This window comes from Quercus suber, unplaced genomic scaffold, assembly GCF_002906115.3.
Source record: "Quercus suber isolate HL8 unplaced genomic scaffold, Cork oak 2.0 scaffold_311, whole genome shotgun sequence".
Classification (NCBI taxonomy): Eukaryota; Viridiplantae; Streptophyta; class Magnoliopsida; order Fagales; family Fagaceae; genus Quercus; species Quercus suber.
Window position 1 is genome coordinate 580,316 of NW_027069767.1, and position 14,045 is coordinate 594,360.

Sequence of the window (14,045 nt, forward strand, 5' to 3'; positions counted from 1 at the left end):
AATATACATGTCAAATTTTGTTTCAATTGGATATTATTTACTATATGATGTATAAGCTTATAGTTTATGCATAATTTTAAATTACAAAAACTTACAATTTAAAAAATAAAAATTATTAATGACATAGCTATTGATCTTTAATTTTCTTGAAATTTTGCAAGCATAATGGATAGAAAAAAATATAATCCAATGGTGGATTTGTCAAAATTCACTTCTAATAAAAAGATATTAAATAAAGTTGTAACTTAATGATACAACTAATTTTATAGCTAAATTGTGACAATTTTTTTTTATTTATAAAGGAGTTGTAACTACGTCCAAATTTTATATAGCACAACAAAACCGTACGCTGTAGACAAGTGATATACACAAGTCATTATGTGTTTGTTCAGTTTCCCATTCCAATCCAACATTGGATCACATCTGTTGCTAACAAAGTACAAGTACAAACAAGCAATGCCCTCTCCAGCTCACGTGGTGTCATGTGAGTTTGGTTAATAGGAGTACGTGCTTGCTAACCAAATTGTTTGAGTTTTAATGTTATTTTGAAAAAATTCCCTCATTTTTTATATTGTACTTTTTTACTCAGCTCAGCTTATTTCGTCATGTTAAAAGAAAATAAATTATACCAAACTCCACTTAACAAAAACAGTGATAAGTCATAGAGAGTTCTGAGTTCTAACTTCTAAGCAAGAAAAAGATAAAGAAAAAGAATTAAAAGGGGAAAACTTTTTGTATATTATAATATTTTGTTTTTGTTTTGTTTTCTGTTATTGTTTTTGTTATTTTTTATTTTTTGTTTTTTTGTTTTGTTTTTGTTTTTGTTTTTTTTTTTTTGGTAAAGCTTGCTGATTCAAAGGGTAAGGCAAAGAAATCAGGTCGGTTTCACGTGTTGCTGACTGATCCATGCCCTGCAACTGCAAATTTGATGGTCAGTAACGCCCATATCTCTCACTCCCACCGTCTTATTATTATTATTATTATTATGGACTATGTAGTCTTTACCTAGCTCTCTACTCTCCGCTGGTTATCTATCTCCTCTGTTATTGTAAGTAATTCTGTTTGCTAATATTTTTATATTTCTGGAACTTTGTGAAGTTTGGGTCTTGGGATTTGAATTCTGTTTGTATAGTATAGATGTGAATGTCAAAACCCAGTTTGAATTACTTATTAAATGTTGTGATTTGTGAAGAAGTTGAAATTTAGGCTGTGCAAGTGGTTTTGTTTTGTGTAAGGGGTTGTAAGATTTTGTAGCTATCTTATGTGGGATGTGTAAGAAAAAAGAGAGGTCTTGTGAAGGCTTTAGTTAGGGACACCCCCACTTTGGAGATGTTCTATCCAGCAGAATCCTTCATAGATGATCCTTTTTTTCTTTTCTTTTTTTCCTTTAAAAAAAAAAAATTTATTGGTAGACTTTTCTTTTTTTTGAGAATAAAATCATGAGGACTATGTGAGTTGAAGTACCTTCTTTTTGGTTTAACCTATTCACACTGCATCATGGGATTTTATTTTTAAATGAAAAAGGGGATTGCTTTTTTGGTATTGATTTAAATGGTGTTGGGTTTTACTCTTTTCAACTTTTCACAATGATGATGATTCCTGGGTCCGGTAGATTCCAAGTGATAAAAAGAGTAGGTAATTTAATATGGGTTTGTGAATTTGATTTTAGCTTATGCTGATAATTTCTTGGTTTTCTTTGTTAGGAGCACATATTTGGGAGTTCAATGTTTGGGAATTTAAACATATGTTCAGTGGTTTCCATGATTTCATGTACACCGGTTGGGTTGATTGAGATTGAAATTGGTAGTGGAGGGAGTAAAAGAGAGGAATTGGAGAGGGTTGAGGGTTGAGGATTAAGGGATGTCATCAAAATCAGTTTCGAACAAGACGAATTGCTCTAGGAGCAGTTCTGCTCTATCAAAGCATGGGGCTCGTGTAGTTGCACAGACGCCCATCGATGCAAAGCTTCATGTGGACTTTGAAGAGACCAAACGGTTTTTTGATTACTCCACTTCAATTGACTTCAACCTGTCATGTTCCACTAGTAATGTCCCCTCCTCCACTGTGTCAGCTTATCTCCAAAATATGCAAAGAGGAAGCCTCATTCAACCGTTTGGTTGCATCATTGCTGTGGATGACGAAAATTTCTCTGTTCTTGCCTATAGTGAAAATGCCCCTGAAATGTTGGACTTAGCTCCACATGCTGTTCCAAGCATTGAGCAGCAAGAAGCTCTCACTTTTGGAACAGATGTTCGAACACTCTTTCGCTCCTCGGGTGCGACTGCTTTGCAGAAAGCAGCCAATTTTGGTGAAGTAAATCTTCTTAATCCCATATTGGTTCATTGTAAAACCTCAGGTAAGCCGTTTTATGCAATTCTGCACCGAATTGATGTTGGGTTAATTATAGATTTGGAACCAGTGAATCCAGCTGATGTGCCTGTGACTGCTGCTGGGGCGTTGAAATCTTATAAGCTAGCAGCCAAAGCCATCTCAAAATTGCAGTCCTTGCCAAGTGGGAATATATCATTGTTATGTGATGTTTTAGTTAAGGAAGTAAGTGATTTGACAGGTTATGATCGTGTTATGGTGTATAAATTTCATGAAGATGAGCATGGGGAAGTTGTAGCTGAGAGCCGCAGACCTGACTTGGAACCTTTTCTTGGTTTGCATTACCCGGCTACTGACATACCACAAGCTTCAAGATTTCTATTCATGAAATACAAAGTTAGGATGATATGTGATTGTTTGGCACCTCCAGTGAAGGTAATTCAAGACAAGAGATTGTCTCAGCCATTGAGCCTTTGCGGATCTACATTGAGATCTCCTCATGGTTGTCATGCACAGTATATGGCAAATATGGGTTCCATTGCATCTTTTGTAATGTCTGTGACTATCAATGAAGATGACAATGAGGTGGAGAGTGATCAGCAGAAGGGAAGAAAATTGTGGGGCTTGATTGTTTGTCATCACACAAGTCCTAAGTTTATTCCATTTCCTTTGAGGTATGCCTGTGAGTTCTTGATTCAAGTTTTTGGTGTACAGATCAACAAAGAAGTGGAGTTGGCTGTTCAACTGAGGGAGAAGCATATTTTGCGAACTCAAACTGTGCTTTGTGACATGCTCCTTAGAGATGCTCCTGTAGGTATTGTCACTCAATCACCTAATGTAATGGATCTTGTTAAGTGTGATGGAGCTGCACTATACTACAGGAAAAAAATTTGGTTGCTTGGGGTCACCCCAACAGAGGCACAAATTAGAGATATAGCTGAATGGCTTCTTGAGTACCATAATGGGAGCACAGGTTTAAGTACTGATAGCCTTATGGAAGCTGGCTACCCAGCTGCTTCAGTTCTTGGAGATGAAGTTTGTGGGATGGCAGCTGTTAGGATTACTTCAAAGGATTTCCTGTTCTGGTTCCGGTCCCACACTGCAAAGGAAATCAAGTGGGGTGGTGCAAAACATGACCCTGGTGACAAGGATGATGGAAGAAAGATGCACCCCAGGTCGTCATTCAAGGCTTTTCTGGAGGTAGTTAAGCAGCGTAGTCGGCCTTGGGAAGATGTGGAAATGGATGCCATCCATTCATTGCAGCTGATATTGCGAGGATCTTTGCAAGATGAGATTGTGGATGAGTCCAAGATCATTGTGAACGTTCCATTGGTTGATGACAGGATACAGAGAGTGGATGAATTGCGTGCGGTCACAAGTGAAATGGTTCGCCTTATTGAAACAGCTGCAGTCCCCATATTGGCTGTTGATGGCTCTGGTAGTATAAATGGGTGGAATACCAAATCAGCTGAACTAACAGGACTGTCTGTCGAGCAAGCCATTGGTATGTCCTTAATTGATCTTGTCTCCGATGATTCGGTTGAAGTGGTGAAGAATCTGCTCAACTTAGCTTCACAAGGTGATCCTACTATTTACCTTTGAGATCTAGCTTTCTATTCATGGTGTTGTGTGGTTTTAGATTTGTACTTATAAAGAGAGACAGAAATCGCACTATATACCTCTATGTGCATGTTCTTTAGATTGAAGTATTTGATTTGGGTATAGTCTGAATCAGTGTGTTAGATGGTTGTTTATCCATGCACTCATGCCTGAAGATCAAGATGCATTTTGTAAGAGGGACTCAATAAATGAAAGTAAATATGTACATAAATTAAGAATTTTCCCAATAATTAGGAGCTTATGTTACGGTTTTTTACTTGGGTTTTTAATTTTTGTAGTTTTTATCACTTCTGAGTTATGTACTTCAAAAAGGTCTGAACAGATGAATTATGACATGTCCTAACCCACTCCTTTAACTGCATAATATTAATTATGACATGTCCCATTCAACGAATTGTTAAAAATATAGTGAATATTGAAAATAAAAGGATATTTGACATTAACCTCACCCTTTCCATAAAGCATGTTGTGTAAATGGAAAATTATAGCTATACATTCAATCCTGTTGTGAAAAGTGCAACAACTACTACTACAACCAAGCCTTAGACCCAAAATTTTTGGGTCAGCTCTATTGTGACTTGTAATATGAAGATTTACCAAATAGACTGATATATTTTATTCAATCAATTACTTGTTTCATTTACCTGATTACTTATATGTTGTACTACATTTGCATCTTGAGATCCAGATAAACTATTATTTTCTGCTTCATGTCCCTTGCAATATTATTTCATGATTTTTTGCTACTGCATCTAATCTGATATTGTAATGGCAGGAATAGAAGAGCAAAATATTGAAATCAAACTTAAAACATTCGGTCCTCAAGAAAACAACGGTCCTGTAATATTGGTAGTTAATGCATGTTGCAGCCGGGACACAAAAGAAAATGTTGTAGGGGTTTGCTTTATTGGCCAAGATGTCACAGGACAAAAGGTGATTTGGGACAAATATACTCGTATCCAAGGTGATTATGTTGGAATCATGCGGAGCCCTTCTGCACTTATTCCTCCAATTTTCATGACTGATGAGCATGGCCGATGCTTGGAATGGAATGATGCAATGCAGAAATTATCTGGTTTGAGGAGGGAAGAAGCAACTGAGCGGATGCTTCTTGGGGAAGTTTTCACAGTAAAAAATTTTGGTTGTCGGGTTAAAGATCATGACACATTGACCAAGCTTAGGATACTACTTAATGGGGTAATTGCTGGCCATGATGCCGATAAGTTGTTATTTGGATTCTATGATCGATTGGGTAATTATGTTGAAGCATTACTTTCTGCAAACAAAAGGACTGATGCAGAGGGAAGGATTACTGGGGCTTTGTTCTTTTTGCATGTGGCTAGTCCAGAACTTCAATATGCTATGCAGGTGCAGAGAATATCAGGAAAGGCTGAAGCTGATAGCATCAAGAAATTGTCATATTTTCGTCAGGAAATCAGCAAGCCTTTGAATGGGATTATGTTTATGCAGAATCTAATGGGATCCTCTAATTTAAGTAAAGAGCAGAAGCAACTAATAAAGACAAGCTCATTGTGTCAGGAACAATTAGCCAAGGTGGTTGATGATACTGATATTGAAAGAATTGAGGAATGGTATAGTCTTTTAGCTTAATTACTTCTTCGAATGCTTGTGCACTTAATCAGTTTATTTGTTTCCATATTGAATTAGATGGTCCAATATATTGTTATATTTTCCTGAACATTTAGAAATGATTTAAGTTCTGATTAATATTCTTAACGGTTGTTAACAGTCAATAGACTCTGTAAATCTAGCTGTGTCAATGCTTGCATACGCCAGACTACAGTAAGACTAAAGATATACGAATGAGTTAAACCTATCAAGAAAAAGACTAAAGGGGGCCATGGTCTCCCCTTGCCACCCACACCAAACACACCCCCCCCCCCCCCCCCAAAAAAAAACCCAAAAAAAAAAGTTAAAAAATATAGTATTGTCTCATAAAAATAATAAGATTACAAATATATCATACAGATTTTATAGAAGTTCCTCTCAAATTCATTGTTCGAAACTTTATGTTGGATACTTGTGTTCTTTTTGCAGCATGGAACGGCTAATTGCCTATCCACCCTAAATTATGGTTGCAATATGCATCTTAAACTACAAAATGTTGCAATCAACATCCTAATTCAAGATTAATTTGCACTTTCCACCTCACTATACAATCATTGTCTAACTAGTGGGTAACTATCCACCTTAAATTATGGAGCCCATTTCTAACATGCACCCTAAACTACAAAAATACTACGATTAACACCCTAATTTGAGATTAATATATCCACTAATTTGGACAGCAGTATGGACATTGTAAATTAATCTCAAAGTAGAATGTTAATTGCAAAATTTGTAGTTTAAGTTACCAATTGCCTCTTCTAGACGTGAAAAAGTGGGATCTTTGTGTACTAGGTATGAGTTGCAATTACCTTGTCTTTCTAATTTGTCAAGCAGGAGTAATTGAGGAACAAAATGATGATTTAAATTGATAAGTTGCAATTAGAATACAAATGATATTGGATATGGAAAAGAAAGAAATACAGAGGACAATGAGAAAGAATGGAAAATCTAAACTCACTGTTTTCCACAAGATTTAATTATTGTCAATTTACGTTATGACCTCTCCATAGAGCCATTTGTTATTTTCATATAATTTGGTTAAAGGATAGCTTCTGATTCATTATGGGCTTCAGATCCAATTGCTGTTTGTATGCTACAATTTTCTAGGATCAATATTTATTGGTTCTTGTCTCAACATGTTTCTACTTTCCTTGTCAATCAATTATGGGTAGTTACAACCAAGACCTTGAAGCTCAACTGGCACCTCTAGTGTTTCCAACAGAGATGTCCATGGTTCAAATCTTCCCACCCCCATTGTTGTAAATATCGAATTTATCAAAAAACAAATTATGACTAGTTGCATGTTTACTCATTATTTTACCATATATGTGCATTTTTCAAATTGCATTGTGAACCAATCTTTCTATTCTTCTTAATTCTATGTTGTTTGATATTTGGTGTATATTGGACTAGTTTGCTTTTCTTTCATTGATTTTATAGATTGTTATGCCTTCTGAAACACCTTTGATATTTGGTATACCTGTTTGCAGCTACATGGAAATGAGCTCTGGTGAATTCAACCTTGGGGAAGCTCTTGAAGTTGTCATAAATCAAGTTATGATTTTGAGCCAGGAGCGCCAGGTGCAGGTCATCCGTGATTCACCTGCTGAAGTTTCATCAATGAACTTATATGGAGACAACTTGAGGCTTCAGCAAGTTCTTTCAGATTTTTTGGCTAATGCACTCCACTTCACCCCTGCATTCGAAGGATCCTCTATTGCATTCAGAGTGATTCCAAGGAAGGAGCGTATAGGGATGAAAATGCACATTGTCCATCTTGAATTTAGGTAATTTGTTTTACATACTTATAAATAAGTGTTATGGTTTTCTACTTTTCTTGATTGGTAAGTTACACATGCACTCAATGGGTCTTGAACCCACAACCTCACCTTCCAACCCATTATTATGGAGGAGGAAGCGTCATTTGAGTTAAAGCTCCTTTGCTTGAGTGTTGGGTTTATATTGCTTAGATATGTGTTGCCGTCTAAGTTCAATGACAACTACTAGTAAAATATAACTAATAGCAATATCTAAATGGCCTATAGAGTATCATCATCAGTTTTGAGTCATCAGAATATCACCCATTCAAAGATGTTTTCTTCACTGAAAATATAAAATAAATATAGTAAAAAGAAATCAAAGAATGTGCCAATATTTTGTTTATACTGAATGCCATAAGGGTCTTTGTCCAATATAGGATTTTAAAGCCCTATGACTTCGATACTGTGTGACAAGTACATGAAGGTGGATAACTGATTAATAGGCAAAGGAGATGACTATCTCAAAAGCCACTTCTTTTTTTAATTATGGATTCTGATGCATGTATAAGATCATGCTTGTTGCTTCTCAATACATGATGTGGAAGAAAGGCTGAAATGGTAGTGCCTTTATTACATAGGTTGAACCATAGTTGTCCATTTTAATAAGGATGAGCGAGAAACTTATTTATGTTTTCAAAAATGGGAAAGCACATTCAGAACCAGACCTGGAAATGCCCTAAAATGCAAGAAAATAGATTTTAGAATGAATAGATACCAACTTAGAATCACTTCAAAAAAATGCAGGGGTAAACAATGCTTGTGATGGTATTCCAAGTACACCAGTTATTTTTACCCTTGCTTTGCCACCTGTAGCCCTTTCCAAACCCTAGTTTCTTCCTTGCTTAAGTGTCCCTTTCATTTCCTCATGCCTTTATGTTGTATTTCCCATCCTTTGCATATGTTGCATCACAAGGTTGAATGCATGAGAGAATAAAAGATCCAGGACAAAGACTATGATGTATAGATCTACTGTATACTAGTTGGCCTATTGGATGTATGGCATCAAACGAGAAACTTGGAACAGCATATTGGGTTAAATGTTGGGAGAACTGATTAGACGATTTCTAGGATATAAAGTGATATGTGAATGTTACCATTCTTTCTTTAGATTTGTTTAGTTACCTCTTATTATTAAAAAAAGTACACGTGACTGAAACAAAATAGAACAAATCATTATACATAAAATTCCCCATTGTATTTAATATTCTTTGCCGAAGTCGATGAATTTATTTGTGCTTAACGTGGCAGGATCACCCATCCGGCACCTGGGATTCCAGAAGATCTAATTCAGGAGATGTTTCACCACAACTATGGTGTCTCAAGGGAAGGGCTTGGCCTATACATTTGCCAGAAGCTTGTGAAGATCATGAATGGCACTGTACAATATCTGAGAGAGGCAGAGAGATCATCCTTTATAATTCTTATAGAATTCCCATTGGTTTGTCCCATTGACCAATGAATCCGATGGTCTATTGAGGTTTCTCACACAGCCAACATCTGCTGGCCAACTAATCAAGTTATTGGGGTACGCACAAAAGAAGTGCTTAAATAGTTTTATAGTTGACCCAGAGATTGTTCATAGGCTGGATGACGTTTGAATTAGTGCTGCCTGCTCAACTTGGGAAACTGGATGATTGTTGTTCAGAAAATGCAAAACAGGTGAAAGTTGAATAGCCGGGTCCATTTTGATGTTTCTGAGACTGAATAATTAATTATAAAGTTCAGTGGAACCCTTCTCACAACCTCAAGCCAGACATACTCTTTCTGACGTTCTTTAACATCTTTTTTGTAACGTCATTCCTCAATCGGGTTCTCTTAGTTTAAGGGAAAAGCTCAATGGCTAAAGCCTTGTAAATTAAGATCTCTCTCTCTCTCTCTCTCTCACATTTTACTCCAGCAGTGGAGCGTGCAGTTTGGGTTGTTCAATAAGCCAAGCAAGGGTGATAGCATGTTTGGTACTGCATCAATACAAACTTACACACTAACGCTGTGAAATTATTATATCTTCCAACTGAACTTTGAAAGCTACCTAAGGTCCTTGGGCATGGTAATGCTAGCCCATTCTATATGGAAAAATATCATTTTCAAGCACCTGATGTATATACTTATATTGGTGTTCGCTGCGTATGTGTGGTCTAAAAGTTTGAAGTTATTTGTAAATCTTGTTCCGACAACGATTGAAAGCTTTACGGCTTTTAGGACTAGTTTAGTCATTTACTTTTTCCTCTGGGCAAGTAATGTCAATTAGTCTTTAACCGGCATGGGAATGGGAACACTTGTGCAAAAGACAGTTATAAGATCAGCTAAATTTCTGCATCTCCATAGTGATATAAATCAACAAAAATTTTATTGAAAAAAGCGAGAAGTAGAGTTAAGATTCTAAAAGCTGGGCCTGCTGCAACAAATTACATCAGAAAAAATCAGAAGGGCAGTGCCTAAAACAAAACTACCTTCCAACCTTTTGTTGAGATACCAGTCCAGGATGCTAAAACATGAACGGCCTCTCCTTGGAGCCCATCTGAAGTGAAGATCCGGCGCTTATGAGGCCGGTCTCAGAGTCAGGTGTTGCCAGAGCATAACACCGATATTCTCCATGATGCAAATTTGGATGGATCAACTATTGCCAAAATGTTGTAACTTAATTGGAGTATCTAATAGGGATGTTTAGAATTTAAATATTCCCTTTCACTATCTACTTATCTAAAAAAAAAAAAAAAACTATAGTATCTATTCAAATCTTTTGACATCACTTTCAAGCAACTATGGCTTGGGAAATACTATTGTGATTCGGTATCTGATGAGTGAATCAATTAATTGCTTCAATTTAGCTTGGATAAGGCAGTGGTTTCTACTCTCTTGGAATGAGTAAAAAAAAAATCAATGTTCCTCTCTCTAATCTCTAGCTACTATAGCAACATATGATTTGCCTTGGCCAAATGCGTCATCACAATATATTTTGATGACTACTTATTGGACCATGTCTTAGCCCTTTGAACTAGAGCACTAGCTGATTTGAGAAAGCAAATTTAAAATCATTATTAAAAGTGTTAGGCAAAATTTGTAAAAAGTGTGATTTTTCAATAGAATTACCGAAAAGACACAGCTATACTCAAGTGTGTTTGTATAAAATATAATTATTAGTATCTTATAAAAAAAAAGTAAAATTATTCGTCACCGTTTTAATCCTGTTGCAGGTGCAGGGTAGGCTAGGTATCTTTCATTCATTCCTGTCTAGGGAAAAAAAAGGTTATCCTCATTTAAAAATCAAATCAATCTAGTAGTAGTAGTAGTAGTATTTGTTTTATTTTCTTTGTTAATTGGGAAGTTTGATGGCAAAACCTGAAAATGGTGTTGTTTTCATTTCGCTGGTTTTATAGTCATAGTAATAGTAATACTAGGCGAATTTCAAACTCTGGTTTTTATACGACTACAACTACAACTACAACTACATTCACTGTCTCACCCATACCAGTACCACCACACATCACTCTTTCCCTCAAACCTCCAAAACACATTACACCATCCTCTTCATCCCCTCCTTTAATCCCATTACAAAACTTACTTCATCACTACAAATCATCTAATAAGCCCCAACAACTTCCATCATATTCAGATTCCCAATCATTTGAATTTCTTGTTGCTCCATACCGACATTCTTCTTCTCCTAAACACCTTCATTTGCAGATTTTCAAATATGGCTTTGCCAATGATCTTTTTTTATGCAATACCCTTATTAATATCTACTCTAGAATTGCTGATTTGCTTTCCGCACGTAAGCTATTTGATGAAATGCCTCTAAGAAATTCTGTTACATGGGCTTGTTTGATTTCCGGGTATACCCAGAATGGTGTGCCTGAAGAGGCATGTCTGTTGTTTAAAGGGATGGTTGGTTCTGGTTTTTCACCTAATCACTATGCTTTTGGTAGTGCTCTTCGAGCTTGCCAGGAATGTGGGCCAAGGGGTGTTACTTTTGGAATGCAGATTCATGGGTTAGTTTCAAAAACTCAGTTTGCATTTGATGTGGTGGTATGTAATGTGCTGATATCGATGTATGGTAATTCTCTTGGTTCTGCTGATGATGCTCGCCGTGTTTTTTATCAGATTGAGATCAAAAATTCAATATCTTGGAATTCAATTATTTCAGTTTGTTCTCAAAGAGGAGATGCAGTTTCTGCTTTTCAACTCTTTTCAAGAATGGAATGGCAGGGTTCCGGATTCAGTTTGAAACCTAATGAATATACTTTTGGAAGCTTAATATCCGTTGCTTGTTCATCATTTGATACTGGTTTGAGTTTGCTTAAGCAGATGCTTGCCAGGGTTAAGAAGTCAGGATATCTTGTGGACCTGTATGTTGGTAGTGCCTTGGTAAGTGGGTTTGCCAGGTTTGGACTGATTGATTATGCTAAGCAGATGTTTGAGCAGATGAGCAAGAAGAATGCAGTTTCCATGAATGGTTTGATGGTTGGATTGGTGAGGCAAAAACGAGGAGAAGAAGTAGCTCAGATTTTCATGGAGATGAGAGACTTGGTTGATAGCAATCTTGATTCGTATGTGATTCTACTAAGTGCTTTTCCTGAATTTGCTGTGTTGGAGGATGGCAAAAGAAAGGGTGCAGAGGTCCATGCGTATGTAATCCGAACAGGCTTAATTGACATAAAGCATGAAATTGGGAATGGGCTTGTTAATATGTATGCTAAATGTGGTTCTATTGCTGATGCTTGCTCTGTTTTCAGACTCATGGTTCATAAAGATTCAGTCTCATGGAACACCATGATTGCTGGTCTTGACCAGAATGAGTGTTTTGAAGATGCAGTCATTAACTTCAGTGTGATGAGGAGAACTAGATTAATGCCCTCAAATTTCACATTGATTAGTACTTTGAGTTCTTGTGCAAGCTTGGGGTGGAAGCTGCTGGGACAACAACTACATTGCGAAGGACTTAAATTGGGACTTGATTTGGATGTTTCAGTTTCTAATGCTCTTCTTGCACTGTATGCTGAAACTGGATGTCTTACTGAATCTGAAAAGGTTTTCTCCTTGATGCCATACTATGATCAAGTTTCATGGAATTCAGTAATTAGGGCTTTTGCTGATTCAGAGGCATCAGTTGTAGATGCTGTAAAATACTTCTTAAACATGATGCGAGCTGGATGGAGTCTTAACAGAATAAGCTTTATAAAAATTCTTGCAGCAGTGTCATCCCTTTCACTTCACCAACTGGGCCATCAGATTCATGGTCTAGTGCTAAAATATAGTGTTGCAAATGACACTGCTATTGAGAATGCACTTTTGGCTTGCTATGGTAAATGTGGAGAGATAGATGAATGTGAGAAGATCTTTTCTAGGATGACTGAGAGGAGGGATGAAGTAAGTTGGAATTCTATGATTTCTGGGTACATACACAATCAACTCTTGGCCAAGGCCATGGATTTGGTCTGGTTTATGATGCAGAGGGGTCAGAGATTGGACTGTTTCACCTTTGCTACTGTTCTCAGTGCTTGTGCCTCAGTTGCGACACTAGAGCGTGGCATGGAAGTCCATGCTTGCGCAATAAGGGCTTGTTTGGAATATGATGTTGTAGTTGGCAGTGCACTTGTGGACATGTATACCAAATGTGGAAGAATAGATTATGCTTCAAGATTTTTTCATTTGATGCCTGTGAGAAATGTCTATTCTTGGAATTCAATGATATCAGGCTATGCACGCCATGGACATGGACACAAAGCTTTGGAGCTTTTTTCACAAATGAAGTTACATGGTCAGCCACCAGATCATGTCACCTTTGTTGGGGTCTTATCAGCTTGTAGCCATGTGGGTTTGATGGATGAAGGTTTCAAGAATTTTAGATCCATGAGTAAAGAATATGGTTTGGCTCCTCAGGTTGAGCACTTCTCATGTATGGTGGATCTCCTTGGCCGGGCAGGTGAACTTAATAAGATAGAAGACTTCATCAATAAGATGCCAATGGAGCCTAATGTTCTTATTTGGAGGACAGTGTTAGGGGCCTGCTGCCGAGCTAATGGTCGCAACACAGAGCTAGGTCAGATGGCTGCTAAAATGCTTTTGGAGTTGGAACCTCAAAATGCTGTTAACTATGTGCTTCTNAGGACGAAAAGGACAAAGTTTAATATGAAAGGAGCAAGCAATTTGAGAAGCTCACCGTAAAAACCATGGCTATGAGGGACAAGATGGAGAAGATGCAACTTGCATTCTATAAGGTGAAACGAATGGATGATTACCTCTATAACATGGGGGGGGAGGGGGGGGGGGGGTAAGCTCAAAGACTCCTATTGCATTGCCTCCCAATTTCAAGATCTCTGATGTGGAGAAGTTTGATGGGACTAGGGATTCAAAGCAACACATAAGAAGATACCTACGCATTGTCGAAATAAAAGGGCTAGATGAAAAGAAAACTTTGCATGCGTTTCCCCTCTCATTCACGGGAGGTGCATCAAGGTGGTACTATAGCCTTGATCCTAAAGAAAACTACAGTGTGGAATGAGCTAGTGGAGTTGTTTGTGGACCAATTCATCTTCAACACCATGATCGATCTAACCCTAAGGGATTTAGAGACTACCAAGCAAGGTTTGGGGGAGACATTTTCAAAAAACATGACTAGATGGAAGAATAAAGCATCTAGAATGGTTA

General features: G+C 37.2%; 2 protein-coding genes across 4 annotated transcripts; both read left to right on the forward strand.

Moving 5' to 3' along the window:
• Positions 1-600: 600 nt before the first annotated feature.
• LOC111989287 (phytochrome C) lies at positions 601-9,713 on the forward strand. 3 transcript variants are annotated; one of them, XM_024021072.2, is made up of 5 exons: positions 601-931; positions 1,704-3,907; positions 4,724-5,540; positions 7,068-7,364; positions 8,646-9,713. In XM_024021072.2, the coding sequence occupies exons 2-5, from the start codon at positions 1,861-1,863 to the stop codon at positions 8,854-8,856; spliced, it is 3,372 nt and encodes a 1,123-aa protein (XP_023876840.1). In that variant the 5' UTR covers positions 601-931; positions 1,704-1,860; the 3' UTR covers positions 8,857-9,713. The 3 variants fall into 3 exon arrangements, with proteins under 3 accessions (XP_023876840.1, XP_023876842.1, XP_023876841.1); XM_024021074.2 differs by having other exon boundaries at positions 931-1,048; XM_024021073.2 differs by lacking the exon at positions 601-931 and adding an exon at positions 1,101-1,631.
• A 750-nt stretch (positions 9,714-10,463) lies between these two features.
• LOC111989278 (putative pentatricopeptide repeat-containing protein At5g09950) lies at positions 10,464-13,562 on the forward strand. The gene has a single exon (XM_024021062.2). It carries the CDS (start codon positions 10,743-10,745, stop codon positions 13,560-13,562), a length of 2,820 nt encoding a protein of 939 aa, XP_023876830.2. The 5' UTR covers positions 10,464-10,742.
• Positions 13,563-14,045: the final 483 nt, after the last annotated feature.

What these genes read in the sequence shown, in the direction of transcription:
- LOC111989287 (XM_024021072.2), top strand. Translation starts at nt 1,861, where the DNA reads ATGTCATCAAAATCAGTTTCGAACAAGACGAATTGCTCTAGGAGCAGT. An exon ending in GCTCAACTTAGCTTCACAAG is followed by an intron (nt 3,908 to 4,723) that starts GTGATCCTACTA and finishes TTGTAATGGCAG; the next exon opens with GAATAGAAGAGCAAAATATT. An exon ending in ATTGAAAGAATTGAGGAATG is followed by an intron (nt 5,541 to 7,067) that starts GTATAGTCTTTT and finishes ACCTGTTTGCAG; the next exon opens with CTACATGGAAATGAGCTCTG.